General features: G+C 47.3%; 1 protein-coding gene across 1 annotated transcript; it reads right to left on the reverse strand.

Annotated features, from left to right (window-relative positions):
- Nucleotides 1–3,154: 3,154 nt before the first annotated feature.
- On the reverse strand, nt 3,155–6,292 carry Fam43a (family with sequence similarity 43 member A). Its single transcript, XM_005071578.4, has one exon. The coding sequence runs from the start codon at nt 5,254–5,256 to the stop codon at nt 3,982–3,984; it is 1,275 nt and encodes a 424-aa protein (XP_005071635.1). The 5' UTR covers nt 5,257–6,292; the 3' UTR covers nt 3,155–3,981.
- Nucleotides 6,293–15,504: the final 9,212 nt, after the last annotated feature.

Raw genomic sequence — 15,504 nt, forward strand, 5'->3', positions numbered from 1 at the left:
AAAGCCCTGACTCGAAGTAAAGTCAGATCCAGATGTGGCCATGTCCACCAGAGCCAGGAGCAGTGAGTTCAGCATGCCCCAGTCTCCACCTGCCTTCAGCTAAGTAGTTTCCCAGGCATCTGATGTGGCACCTGGCTCCTGCAGCCCATGTTCACCGACTGGCTCTGTCGCACATCCCCGTCAGCAGTTACTGGGACTATACTGATGCACATAGGCCACACAGAGGGAAAGGGCCTACTGATTAAATCAGCAAACCCTATTAGAAAACAGGCCAAGTCACTCCTAATAGAATTTTATGCTTCTCGTGATCTTCGATGACTCCTGTGCCAAGGTTAGATTCTTCCCAAAAGTTCATTCTCTTTCAGGGGCAGAACCCTCACACACAGCTGTGTCCTCTGGGGAGGAAATGTGCTCTCTCAGTAAACCAGAGCCTTCCTAATCTGCTTGAGAGTCACTGTGCTCCTGGTGGGGGAGTGCAGTGAGAGAGCTCTCCTTAAGGAGGCGCAGTGTGGGGGTGGGGTGGGTGTTCTCTGAAACTATTAGTTGAGAGTGCCTGTCATGCTATCATTTATTTTATGCCGTCCTACTCCTCCCTCATTCTCCCTCAACATATACAACGCATTACAGATACCAGCACGGAATGTTTGCACTGAAAGAAGCTGACAAATAGCCGGGCCGTGGTGGCGCACACCTTTAATCCCAGCACTCGGGAGGCAGAGGCAGGCGGATCTCTGTGAGTTCGAGGCCGGGCTGGACTGACAGCCTCCAAAACAATACAGAGAAACCCTGTCTCGTAAAACCAAAAAAAAAAAAAAAAAAAAAAAAAAAAAAGAAGAAGAAGCTGACAAATGCCTGCTCCAGGAACTCAGCTGCCTCCTCTCCCACAAGCTTTCCTGCCTCCAGAAGTCTCGAGTTTCATGCAGTCAGGATCGCACCTTTGGGCTTAGAGCAGCATGAATTCAACTGCGGTGTCTTGCTGCATTTAAAACACCACTGGCTTACATACATGGAGGAGAAACAGGCACCTCACCTTGCAAGAAGGAAAACGTCAATTTGATGACTAGCCCAGACTTTAGGCCTTTCTGGGTTGTATTTTTTCACCCCATGGTCTGAGTTGACTTTTGTCACACCATCCCAACACCCCCAGGTACCAGAAACAAATGAAGTGTTGTTTGGTTTTGTTTTCATTCGGGCATTTCTCCTTTCTCTAGTGATATCATCCCTGGAAGACCGAGATGCAACAGGAGGTGAGTCATGTGTCACTTTGCATCTCTTCTAGAATTACATCAGCCAGGCGCCCCGAGGAGCAGTGGCAAGAGCCAAAAAGCCAAGAAGAGAAAGAGTAAGGCAAGGGCAGGCTGTGGAGGAAGGGAGCTGGTTCTTTTTCTGTCTGAGTTTTTATTTCATACTCCCCAGACCATCCCCTCCCTGCTACTCACAAATCAAATATGAAGGAAAAACACCAAACTTTAAAGAGATAATTGCCTGGTACTTCTCGGTGGCATTGGCTTAAAAATCTTTGTCATGTCTACACCCATCACTGATGAGAGCCAAACTTGGTATGTTGTCTGGCTAACACTGCAGGCCCCCCCTCCCAAGCAGGAGCCATACCGTCTCCTCTGTCTTATGCCTTTATCTGTTTTGTTCGGCAGAGGAAGTGGGCAATGTGGAAATTATTAGAAATGTGAACTCTATTAGACAAAAGAATAATGGCCCACACAGCTACCTGCTGGGGGTGTTGACATGGAAGGTCCCAGGCTGGTGGAATGTCTTTCCTGACCTCTACCTGGACATTTAAAAACTTCATTCGACGATACACATCTGCTAGAGCGAACGAGAACTCTACCGAGTCAGAATAGAAGATTAAAGGGTGTGGCCTGTGACCTTAAGAGGGCAGTGAATATTTTAAAAAAATATTTCCCACCCCCACCTCTTTGCTTTTCTTTTTAAAAGATAGACTTATTGTTGAGCCACTCCCATTAATTAGGAAGAAAATTTCACCCTCCCTTCCTCTCTGGTTCCAGTGCATTCCAGTCTCCTTGAGCTCCTTGGGCCTAGCTGTTCAGAACATATTTATGAAGAAAACAAAGCAAAGCGGCCTCGGGACACCAGGGAAGGCCAGGATGAGATCCATTTCTACAGCACAGGAAAAGAGGCCCGAGGGGGCAAAGGGAGGAATAGAATGATAGGCAGAGGGCAGTTTGGCAGCATCGTATTACCACTTGCAGCTGATTGGGTGGAGCCCAGCCTGAGACATCTGGTTGGAGTTCACAACAGAAACAAACACAGAAAGCATGAACACTCCGCAGCACACACACCCACACCAAGTCAACAGCTCCTCTGCCTTCTTCCCTGACGGGTTCCCACTGAGCCAGGCTGGACTGTAAGGGAAGGAAACGGAACCGGGCTGCTAATGCTGTCTCCCCCAACCCCACCTGCACCATGACTCACTCCTGGGTATCTGGAACCTACAACTTTTCTATTCGCTTTTTTTTTTTTTTACTGAGAGAAAGGCAAAGCAGACCTCGCTCCACAGAGTCCCTTTTAGAGTGCTAGTCAATCTTCAAAGCACTGTGGCAATCTGCAGAGGAAAAAGATTATATACATTATGCTTATACTTGATCATTAGGCTGAACCCCAGGAGGTGGTTAAAAAAAATAGCACATATCAAGTCAACTCAGTAAACAGCCATTCCCATCTAAAGAGTGTGGGCAATTGAGTTTACTCTAACCTCTCCAAAAATTAACTTTAAAAAAAAATCCATATGGCAGCATAGTGGTTCACATCTTTGACCCCAACACTTGGGAAGCAGAAGCGAGTAGATCTCTGAGTTCAAAGTCAGCCTGTTGTCTATATTATGGAGTTCCAGGCCAGGTAGTGTCCCTGTCTCAACAGCAACAAACAAGCAAAACCCCACACATACAATGAGAATATGAAATATGCATAAGGCTGATCCAAAGCACTCTAGGAGATGGGTAATATGGTTTCACTGTCTCCTTTCCAAGCCCCATCAGGACCACACTGTGGGTGGAGGCACAACCCCCTGCCGCCTCACAGCCAGTCATCCTCGGCAGCATTTTCAGAGGCTGTTCTGACAGCTTTTCCTCTTTATTCTCACCCCACTGACATGCAAAGGGAGCCAAAACAAAGCTGCTCAAAAAATAACAAAATGTTTTATACACATTTCCGTATATACAACTGAACAACATTTTACAGCTATCTTTTGCACAGCAAAAGATATATAAACATTCAGCTCTGAGAACAACAGTTATGTACAAAAAAAAGTCAAAAATACTTCACAAAGGTGCAAAACTATTTTACACAGCATCATGGAGTATACGCTCTTTGGGAAAGGAGGAAGGTGTGTGTTTCTAAAGGAAAAATCCTTTTTTTTTTTTAGATATTAGATGTCTTTAACTGTAAACAAAACACAACTTTCATACCCTGCCCTCCCCAGTACAGTTATTTGAGAAATTTGGCATACTTTCAAGAGTTTTTAGTCTGAGGTAAACAGTCCGAGTTCTCATAATGAAAAGAGCTGGGGGCAGGCAAACAAGTGCCAGCAGAGCCTCCAATATTATCAGAGTGACTCTGTTAATGAGATATTGATGAGAGAGAGGCCTTCCAGTCAGGGGGTCTGGAGAGGAAGTTACCCCTCCTTCCCAAGCCCCAGCTGCCTCACAAACAGGAAACTGGCTGCTGGGCACCTCTAGCCCGCCCTTGGCCGTTTCCAACTTCAGCCAGCTTTCCCGTTTCCACAGTTTCACCCACCCCGAGGGCCTGTCTATCTTTCGATTGTAGTGCCTCTCTCTCCTGAACCATCTCATAGCCAAAAATGCTGGGGCAAGATGGGAGAGAAGCAGCCCCTGGGACCTCCAAACTCAGGTCTGGACCTCGGGTGCATAAATGTCCCTTTCCTGGAGGTTAGGGGGAACAGTACTAGACTGGGGTGCCAGGTGCACAGAGAAGTTTTCTGGGAGCTTAGCCGGAGTAGGGCTCATCTAGGCTGGTGCTATCAGCAGGACCCGACGGGTTGCCAGAGGTGGCAGAGGGGGCGTCCAGGCCTCCGCCCTCGATGGAGCTCTCACTGCCCGTGCTCTCGCCCGACAGCAGGCGTGTCACCCTTAAATCGGACTCCAGGGTGCGCACATCATTGCCAAAGCTGAGGTCGCCCAGGTCACTAATAAGCTGTGACAGTTGGGCCTTCATGTCGGAGGCACAGCCCGGCAAAGGAGGTGATGTCCCGGAGCTGGGGCCCAGCGAGACTTCGTTGCCCCGCAATGCCTCCTCGTGGCCATTCTCCAGCGGGTCCAGCAAGTCCCCACATTCCAAGTGCATAGCCACCACCAGCGCCCTCTGCGCCTCGGCCTCTTCCTCTGCTGGGTCCCCATCCCCCACATGGTTCTCTTCTTCCTCCTCCTCCAGGCAGTCCTCGAGGTGCTCCTCTTCTTCCTCCTGCAGCTCCTCCTCCTGCTGTTCCCCAAGCAGGTCCTCGGTGATAGAGCCTAGCTTGGGAGCGCTGCGACTGCGCTCCACTGGCGGCTTGTAACAGCAAGGTCCGTGCAAGAGCAGCTTACGCAGCGGCACTAGCGGGATGGTGTGTGCACCCACCAGCTCCTGCTGCTGGTGACGCGCATCGTCCCGCCGCTTTAGACGTTTAAACTCTGCCAGAGCGTTGGCAGACGTCTGGTAGAGCAGCAGGGCCATGGCCTGAGCCTTCTCGGGCTTGGATACAAGCACCGCGTGGCAGCGTAACATTACCGCCTTGTGCTTCAGCTCATGCCGGTACACCCAGGCGAAGACTTTGGGCAACCGCGCGTCTGCCACACAGTAAGTGACACGGTGCAGCAGGTAGAGGTGGCCCGGGCGCCGCAGCGCTCGCTCCTCGGCGTGCACCATGCGGATGCCTTGTGCGCTCACCGTCAGCTTCATCTTCGTTCCTTGACGGCCTGCCTCGCTCTTGCTCCAGATCTTGCCCACCGCTAGGTCCGTGCAACCGTCGCCGCGCGCTTGGATGGTGGTAGCATTACCCAGGTAGAGCACGGTGTAAGTGGGGTCCTCACTGGTGATGTGCAGCTTCTTGCGCTTGGAGCGGAACATGCTGCCCACCCGACTGAGCGCGCCTTCCGGGCAGGCCCTAGCCAAGGAGCTAAGTGCGGAGTAGTGCAGGCTCACAGCGTAGCCCTTAGGCTTGGACGCCTGCCGCGGCGGCGCCTCGGCCAGCAGCTCGAACTTGTGCTTCTTCCACGGCAGCATCTCCGGAGGACGCCCAGGAGCGGCTGGGCGGCGGCGGCCGAGCGCGGCGTGCGAGCCCCGCAGGGCCACCAGCCCCGGCTGCGCTTAAATAAAACTCGAGCTGGGAGCACAACTGGGACAGAGAGAGGGAGGCAGCAGGGGCCAGATAGTGTTTGAGAACACCGCAGTGGGTGTGGGAGAGGGGTATAGAATATTAGAACGAAAAAAAAATTCAGGAGAGAGAGAGAGAGAGAGAGAGAGAGAGAGAGAGAGAGAGAGAGAGAGAGAGAGAGAGAGAGAGAGAGAGAGAGAGAGAGAGAGAGAGAGAGAGAGAGAGAATATTTTTACAGAAGCCTAGATGAGGACCAGGACAAAAGTCTCAGACAAGCAACAAAATAAGAGAGCGGAGCGGAAAATATTTTAGAAAAAAGCCATATGAGTGCGTGCAAATAAATAGAAGCGGGGGGGGAGACGGGGGGAGCTCGGCCAAAGCACACAGGGTGGTTAGAGAATAAGCAGGAACTCTTCTTCAGCGAACGTGACACACACACAAGTCTTGGGCCAGGGCCAGGAGCCGCGGAAACTACAGCAGTGCGCCCAGGAGCCGGGGCTCCCCACCCTAGTGGGTGCAGGAGAGGGCGAGCCCCTCGGTTGGGCTGGTCCCGGAATAAGCAGCTTGCCCTAAGTGCTGTCCGAGTGGTCCGGCTGGCCGCGGCGGGCCAGGCACAGCAGTCCCGCGGCTCACTGCATCCTCGCTCCGAGGGGACACCCGGGACTAGCGCTCAGCCGGCTTGGCCAGGGTAGCGCGGGGCTCCGGGAGCAGGACGCGCGCATTGTCAGTTCCAGGGACTGTCGCTACCTCATTGCTTCCCTCCGGGGGCGTCCGACTCCGCTTCGGGGTTCTCGGCGGTCTGTAGCGCGCCCTCTGTGGTCGTACACGCGGTGGCCGGCTCGCTCGCCTCACATCATTGCGGTCCGGGAGGAAGATCTCGGGTTAATATAGGCCGGCGCGAACCATTCGCCGCGCGGACAGGGGAGGAGCACCGAGGAGGATCCACAGGGCTGCGACGCCGGACGCATTTCTGGCCTCTTAAAGGGGCCGGGTTACAAGCACTGGTCCAATCAGGCAATCCTGTCCCAAATTTACCAGCATCTCTTTTATGTATAGAAACTACAAAGACCTGGAGTTACCCGGTAGCAAAACTTTGACACTCCACCCTAGGCTAAATTGCAACTCACTGAATAAATGTATGTCTAGATCGAAACTTCTGGAGGAGGTGGTGGAAGATGTGATTGTAGACTAATTTCCTGTACAAAAAGGTTGGGGAATTTTTTTTTCCCTCTGAGACAACTTCAAGTGAATTTTCAGGCTCTGTTCTCTGATATTCTTTAATAATCGTCTATTAAAGGAAACACAAGAGTCAAGGACTTAGTTGTTATTGTCTTGGTTCCATCTGCAAGTATGAAGAGAAAGTGGCAAGATGACTGGAGGGAACGATGTTGAACACAATGGTGAGTGGTCAGTAAGTTATGGGCTTCCAGTTCCTATCGCGACCCAATAATACCCTCTCCTGCTACAGACCTTCAGGGTGTGGGGCACTTTTCTGAGATATACGACATTTCTAGGTAAGGCTGTGCTGCTGTTTGTAGAGCCATCGGTCTTATTAAATCACTCATACACTTTGGGTGAGAAATCTTAGGGAAAATTCAAATGACATTTTTCATGCGCTAACTGAACAATGTGGGGTTTGTTTGTTTCCCCCTCTTTCTATTTTTTTCCCCGTCCTTTGAGACAGGATCTTGCTTTCTAGATCAGGTTCGCCTCCAAGTGGGATCCTCTTGCCTCCAATTCCAGAATTACAGACATGCATCTCCATGCCTGGCTCTGGATAAGATAATTTTAGTCACCCACCAGCTTGCCCCTCTACCAGTAAGTTATTTGTGGGCCCTTGAAGCAACCTACTGACACTAGGGACCATTCAGTCCAAGCAAAACAACTTCTATTTGATGAGTGAGACATACGAGTGAACAGAAATATTTTTTGCAGAGCTAAATTCAGCCAGAAAAAAAAAAAACACCAAAGTCCCCTGAGAATCCGGGAGAAGAGTTCACTGTGACTAAGAAAATCAAAAAGACACACAGAGGTGTGATGTTTGAAAGATGATTTCACCAAACAGGAGGAGAATTGGAGGGCTTTCTGAGAGTGACAGCTTACAGAGCGAAGATGGAAGCACTTGTGTAAGATACGATGAGAACAATAAATGAATGTTTCCCTATCAAAGAATTTTCTGACAATGGATTAAAAACGCTTCTCCTCTCTGGAACAGTGGTTCTCAACCTTTCTAACACTACGACCCTTTGATACGGTTCCTCATGTTGTGGTGACCACCCCCACACCATAAAATTAGTTTTGTTTCTACTTCATAATTGTAATGAATTGCTACTGTTATGAATTATAATGTAAATATCTGGTATGTAAGACGGTCTTAGGTGACCCCTGTGAAAGGGTTCTTTCAAACCCCCACCCCAACCCTCCCAAGAGGTCATGGCCCACAGGTTGAGAGCTACTGCTCCGGAGAAAGGAATGACCCTTGCTGGCATGGCTGGCTGGGCCTGTGAAGCCTCTTAATTAGGGTCCTACTGCCTCACTTCCTGACTGTGTGGGGTTTCCAGACACCTCTTTGGAATGAACTACAATTATAATAAAGCATCAAACCATCACTGGCTTTTCTTTTCTGCTAAAATGGCTAGAATATCAGTGAGTGACAGTCATGATAGCTTACAATCCATAGGACAAAAAAAAAAAATCTAGAGGAAGCATACTGACATAGCCTCAGATGAGTGCTTTTTCCTGATCTATAATCCCAAAGTTTAGATTCTAAAGTAGACCCACACTCAAGCATTTCAACATGGCTGGGACATCTAAGGGCCAGAAGGGCTTGGGGGAAGAAGAAGAGGTCCAAGACGGGTCTCACAGCTCTCAAGGCATGGCCATGAACTACACACAGTGACCAAGAAATCCGAGAGATAGTAATAAGGAAGCTCCACTAGCTACCACAGCTCTTGGTAACAGTCAGAGTGTCAGCACCAGATGTTCAGGCTGTGTCATGCCTAGCTATCTAACAAGCTTCTTTTGATCTTGGGAGAGCAGAAAGGTTCTAATGAGAGTATCCCATGTGTGAGTCACATCACGGGCTTGTGCTCTAAGGCCCAGGAGGGAAGCCTGGCTATCTAGTTTCTCCAGGCCAGCCTCTGGGGCCTGCCTACCTTGCCTTCTGGAGAACCCAGCCACCCTTGCAGAAAGCACCCATCACAACTAGGCTACACCTCCTCCGTGGGAGGGGGGGAATAGGAGACAGGCCAGCATAGGATACATTGTAACATTTGAGATCCAGGGCAGCTAGTAGGAGAGTATCTCCAAGAGTCCATTGAGAAACTGGTTAGACACTACTACTGTACTTTTAATGACACTGCTCCATCTACTGGTGGCAGACGAAAGTGCCATTTTCTCCTAAAGCTGGACAAGCCAGTGATTGAATCAGTAGAGCCAACGCACAGTTGGAAGGAAACACTGCCCATAGGAGTGCCAGGCTCGCCTTTGGCATTTGAGAACCAGCCTTTTATCTCCTGGAGGGCTTTGGACAGGCTTTCTGTCACCTTGTGTTTTGCATAATGCTCCGCCATCGCTATCCTCCTCCCCTGATGGATTTCCCACTAAATGGATATTGACTTCAAGGGAGACAATGGTGAATCTGGAATCTTTGAGTCCTTCGAAAACTATTTGTTGAGAGTCTGCTGTGGTGATGACGTTTCTGGGAACGAAGCGGTAGAGACGTCTGGGGTGTTTGTTTTCCTGGGAGTGACAGCCTGCGGAGAGGCAGATAAGCAGCTAGTGATACGTCACTGGTGAGCAGGTGCACGACTAGGACTGAAAGTGGCCACTTTCAAAGCAGGAACCCTGAAACCTGAGAGAGCCAGGCACTCGACGGTGAACACTGACCTGCACCAGCCAGTAAAGTTGCCATATGGACCTGTTGAGCACCCAGAGGCAATTGGCTCAAGTTGAAGTAAGGCACTAGCATGCTTTTGATGACTCAGTAAGACAAAAAGTTATAATAGTTTCATGTGAATTTTATGCTGAATGACAGCATTTAGGCCACAGTGAATTAGATCGAATGCATTGCATTGAAGTTAGCTCTGCCTGTTCCCTCCATCCTCTCTGTGGCTATAGGATTGCACACAGGCAGTACTGGCCTAAGTAAAAGGCACAGCTCACACGAGGGCCTTTAGGATTTGAAATAAGATCAACCGACTCAAGGAATTCCAAGCTTCTTCTTCCCCTTCCGTAATCCTAACGTCTCACTCTTCAGGCCGTTTGTCCTTGACTTCTGTCACGTCAGTTTTCAGTCTTTGCATGGTCGCTGCCTCCTTCGCTAGCATTGATGAGAGGCCATCGAGTTATTGGAGTGCTGCCCTCAGAGAGGTTACCACGGTTTGTGGGGGACGATTTACTAACTTTGACCTCTTCAGTATTTTTAACTGCAAAAATAATATCTGCCCAGATCCATTTCTCTGGAAATATTAAAAAGTTAAAAAAATGAGGCTAAATATATAGTTTTCAAACAGAAACCTTGGATTGTAAAGACAAACAAAACAATCAAACAAAAAATCCCACATACTTTAGGTAGTTCTACTCACAATAATCGTAACCAATGATGACTAAATATGGTGGTTCATGTGATAAGAGAGCAAGAGATGGTCTTTTCAATTTACTTGGCAAAAGCACTGCCCTGTTGTTATCAGCCCAGGGACTCTTTCTGAGGCTGTCCATATGCACTCTCTGTTTTAGATCCTGGGGTATATCACAGGGTAGAATGAAGAAGGGCACCTACCAAGGTTAGGAGGATGCTGGGCACCTCAGGGGCCACTAGCCATCACCCACTCTGGTGCTCAGACTTGACCAAAAACACCCTGATGCAAGTATCTAGCCTTTGCTCAAAGGCTACTTCCTGTGGCAGAGAGCACACCACTTTCCAAACCTGCCCTTGTCAGCCTTGAGCCACTGATTGTAAGAAAGTTCAGAACAGGCTGGAGAGATGGCTCAGCAGTCAGGAACACTGGCTGCTCTTCCAGAGGTTCTGAGTTCAATTCCCAGCTGTCACATGGTGGCTCACAACCATCCATAATGAGATTTGGTGCCCTCTTCTGGCCTGCAGGCGTACATGCAGACAGAACACTGTATACATAGTAAACAAATAAATCTTAAAAAAAAAAGTTCAAAACAATTTAAACCTCAAACTGTGATTCTGGTTTCTACCATGCACTCTGGTTCTGTTGCCCTTGCATCCCCTTAGAACAACCTTCTTTCTTTCTTTATGAGTAGAAAAGACCATAAATAGAAATGGCCCAGCATGTCCTCCATGTATGGTCCTACAGCATAGACCTTTACCATTATCCATGATAGTGTATTTAGGGTGATTTAAAAGGAGAAGTCATGGAGACAAAAAGAAAATGCTGGTATGTAGGGCCTCTTGGTAGAGTAGGATCTACCTGATGATTCATTTTGTGGCTCCATTGCTGATTGCTGAATGATTGCTACTAAAATGAACACTCATTCAATCAGGAGCTTGTCCAAGGCTGACTGTCCAGGGCCTAGTGATCAATAAATTGATGGAGGAAATAAGTAAGTGAGTGGGAACAGCCTAGCACTTTCTATCTGTAAATTTTTGATTTGGTGATTACCAACCCTATAGCAGACCGTTCAACTTTGATTAAACTATTCTACACTTTCTGTGACTTTTAGATGCAGAACAATAGAACAATATCCTTCTTACCTGACCGCTGAACAGGGAAAAGTTAATTTTAAAGTCATTTGTGAGTAAGACCACAGATACTTCGCATGTAAGAGTTGAAGTTTTAAAAACCCATAGGTGTAAGAGCTGGCAAGATGGCCCAGGAGTAAAGGCACTGGCTACACAAGCATGGTGACCTGAATTGAGTCGTCAGAACTTTTGTAAAGAGGCAAGTAAAAACCCTACTCCACAAAGTTGTTCTCTACCCACTCCAGGAGTGCCTTGGCACACACATGCATGTGCACACTAACAATAAATGCTTGGGTTTTTTTAGATCCATAGGCATATACACAATTCACAGAGGATCCTATAGCTGTTGTTTACTATATATGTGCAAGAGATATATGTATGTATATACATATAATATCCTTTACTATAGATTTAATCAAAATAAGAGCCTCTTGATGCTTTTCCATGTATGTACAACTTACACAAGGCAGACAATCAATGTTTAATTGCAATGACTCAATCATTAATAATAACCACCAATAAATGTCTGCAAAATTATTTAAACTCACTGGCATGTGAGAACTCACCCATTTCCAACAAGGATAAACTGAGAATGACGGATAATAGGAGGGAGTTCCCCCACTGATTCATTGACACTCCACAGAGATGACCAGACTTCAATTTTCACAACTCTCAGGCTTACATAAACTGCTTTGCTGTTCCTAGCTGTGAGAGATGGAGAAATGGGGCTCTATGCTTACCTAAAGAAAGTGTCAGCCACTCACACATTTTGGGCAAAGCAGTGATAAAACTCAAATAGAAGCCAATCTGCTTTCTTTCTCCCTCTCTTGACAGATGTGAAACTCAGGAGTTCAGCAGCGTAGAGCTGGTTTGCTGAAAGCTATTCCAAGATTTGTTCCTGGGTGTGAGTATCAGGGCTTGTAACTACCGATTATGCAACACCCGGAATGAGGAGCACTCCCTGTGCTGCTATTTGGAAGGTACATACAGACTTCCAACCCCAAATCAATGCAGCCTTCTCCAGGAATCAGCCTCTCAGAAAATCTACGGAAGGGCTTAACTCTGGGAATTGGGAGACTCTGACAACTCTTCAGATGGAAGTCTGGCAGATGAGCACTTCCAGTGGCATGACAAAGCAGTGATGGAGTTTGGCTGGGCTGAGTTGCTCCCTAAAGTGTGTGGGTGGCATAGCTCCTGCAGTCAGAGGCCAGGGACCTGGGCTGATTCATCATTGCAAGCCCCTCCTCTGGCACCAGCCAGCACCTTCTCAGTTCTTCAGCACCATGATCATCTCTCCTCTCAGACTTGCACTTTGTTCTCCTGACTCTGGCTCCTATGCTCTTGCCTCATCAGCACCCTCGATTGCTTACCTCTTTGCCCTTGTCCCTGAACAATGATCTAGCTGGGTTCTCACGTATATTGCTCAGTTGGGCTTGGGAGATTCAGCTGTGCCAAATTAGAGTCTCCATAAACTTGAGGAGCCTTCTGGTCTCTGTGTCATCAATCCCAAAACCCTCTGCACATTCTCGGATACAGGCTGCGCAGCGGGCACGGCAATTGGAGGTCCCACCGAGATGTGAAAGCGAGGTAAGTGGACAGGGTCGTCCCTTTTGCCAGCCAGGGATGGATTGGGGAAAATAGGAAAAGAAATGATGGGAAATAGTCCCTGGAAGTTTAAATTACAGTATTAATTAAAGTAACCTTTTTACTTGAAGAACAGTCAAGGCTAAAACCATGGAAGGCTTTCTAAAATGGATTGAACGAGTGAGTCCATGGTTCATTACTGGGGGAGGCTTAAATGTCCCAGATTGAGAGGAGGTTTGCTATGATCTTCAGAGAGTCGGGTGTTGGTGGCATAAGCCTTTAATCCCAACACTCGGGAGGCAGAGGTAGGTAGGATCGAGGCCATCCTTGTCTATAGAGCAAGTTCCAGGACAGCCTCCAAAACGATACAGAGAAACCCTATCTCAGAAAAAAAAGGTAAAATAAAAATAAATAAAAAATCTCCAGCCTTTTGCCTAATCCACTGAGGTCAGGAAAGTAAAGGGGAACTGAGAGATCTAAAAGGCTGGCCAGCAAGTAAGGCTATGAGGATGTATTAAAAAGGGGTACCAAACTAGCAGTACCAGATTAAATCTCCAGGCCTTCTCCCGACAAAGGTCAGGAAAGAAAGGGGAACCTGAGAGATCGCCCTCAGTTGGTGGGTGGATTGTGTAAATCTTAAGGCTTTTGCCTGAGGGAACATCCTCAGTTGGAGGATGGATTGAAAATGGGTGAATAGCCGGGTGTTGGTGGCATAAGCCTTTAATCCCAGCACTCGAGAGGCACAGGCAGGCTGATCTCTTGAGTTCAAGGCCAGCCTGGTCTACAGAGTGAGTTCCAGGACAGCCTCCAAACAATACAGAGAAACCCTGTCTCAAAAAAAATATGGGTGAATCAAAAAAATTGGTGACAGTAAACAAGGTACTGGTATTAAGTAAAGAAAAAAGGAAAAGACAAAGGTATATAGAATGGAAAAATTTTGTTTGCATTTAAGTTCTATTTTGTGAGTCATCTCTAAAAACTTTTGGCCAAAAGCCTGACCTCTCCACCTTGCATCTACAGAGTTACAAGGAGTATGTACAGCTGTACCCCATGACTGTAACTCAAATGGAGGACTGATGAGGGGCATACAGGACTTTTTAACCTTTTTAGTTCAAGGATTGGCTGGAGTTGTTCTGTTACAGAGATTTCAATTAAGGAAGTTTCATTTCAACAGACTAATCATGACCTAGGGAAAAAGGATGACTGAAAGATGCATGTATGTTCTGAATGTATGGTGTGGCCACACCGGTATATATGAAATGTGATTGTGAATGCGTGAGTGTGAACTGCTTATATGATTAAAAGAATACTTAAATCCCTTCAAAAATAGTTAAAAAGCTACCTAAATTGCTTTAGATATAGCCAAAAGGAACATCCAGCCAGTCGGTTAATGTCTTAACAGAAAAGTTAAGATATAAATGAGGCCCTGTCAGCTAGTGAGAGCTCTACCAGTTAGATTGGAAAAGACTGCTCACAGACTTCAAATAATTTTCAAAAGTTATTTGGGACACAATATAGTTTACAATCTTTGAGTGATTTTCAGAAATTTTGGGGAAATACCTAATGTATATGTCCTTTTTAAAGAGCATCTATTAATAATCTAGATAGTGATCCCAATTCACCTAGATAGTTAACTAAGGAGGGTAGACAAATCCTTCTATTGTTATGGTCCAGCTTCAATAGTTCAAAAAAATTTAGAAAATAAAAAAGGGGGGAGTAATGTCCCCAGTCCCCACATGACTCATCAAATAATACACTCCTCATTTAAAAAATGTTTTAAATGTGAATGCCAGTGAGCAATCTGCTTCAGACAGACTCTGGCATGATGGAACTTGAGCAACTATTGCTCAGGTCAAATGGAGACATTCATGCACTAGACAGTGGAGAAGACCCTAATTTGGGGTCGAGATCATGTTTGTGTTTTCTTGCAGGAAAAGAGTAAAGTTTTGGCAGCTGTCAGAACATTTGGTGAGATGCATGGAGCAGAGAAAAACTGGACCTGAGACCATGGGAGCCTACCTAAGCCAGTTTGAGTGAGATCTCCTAAATCAGTGTTTCTGACCCTTGATGTCATCGAATCTACAGCCTGAGAAAGAAAGAAAGAAAACAGTCGGTTCGAGATTTCCAGTTTCTCAACAGGCCTGGTGCATCAACTTCCCGGACCTGTGAGTTTTCATCCCGAAGCCAACAGAGAACTGGAAGATTAACAGTCTGCCCTTGACACACCTTGAAACAACAGAATTCATTTTGCCAGTTTTTCCCTTTGGGAAAAAAAGGACCTATTTAAAACATTTGGACATTGGTATGGACTGTAATGAGTGGCAAAAGCCCCTTTTCAGTATTTGAACAGGATAAGGTCACTTGAAATATATCAGCCTTGGTGGCTCCTGTTTCTGGAATCGTGCCTATGCCAGTGCATTTTTCTGGAGAAATGCAACTTGTCCTAATGAGACAAAAAGGAGACTTTGGCTCAAGTCGCATATTCAGCTGACAAACTGCTATGTCAATGGGGGTCCTGGAAATGGTGGCAGTGGGGGGTAGGCATTCTTGCTTTATGCCGAGTTCAAACGTGCCTTGTTCCAGAGGCAAGAGATCCATCCCCAAGTATTGCTCAGCTTAGCCCATGGCAATCCCGGTAACCATGAAGTCTGGTTACAGATGATTTAAGGATGAGGTTCTTCGATGATGGGCAACCTGTGGGGAAGACCCCTCCCACCTAAGACAGGGGTCACCAGGTCCCCAAGGACAGACAAGGGAGGGTGACCCTACTTGACCTAAGACAGGAGTACCTCATTAGAAAATAAAAAAGGGGGAATTGTGGGGACAACAGACCTTGGCCAGAGACCCACTTCCCCATCAGCCT

Source organism: Mesocricetus auratus, unplaced genomic scaffold (genome assembly GCF_017639785.1).
Source record: "Mesocricetus auratus isolate SY011 unplaced genomic scaffold, BCM_Maur_2.0 Super-Scaffold_100008, whole genome shotgun sequence".
NCBI lineage: Eukaryota > Metazoa > Chordata > Mammalia > Rodentia > Cricetidae > Mesocricetus > Mesocricetus auratus.

Bases quoted from the DNA above. Each gene is read 5' to 3' on its own strand.
- Fam43a (XM_005071578.4), bottom strand. From the start codon at position 5,256: ATGCTGCCGTGGAAGAAGCACAAGTTCGAGCTGCTGGCCGAGGCGCCG.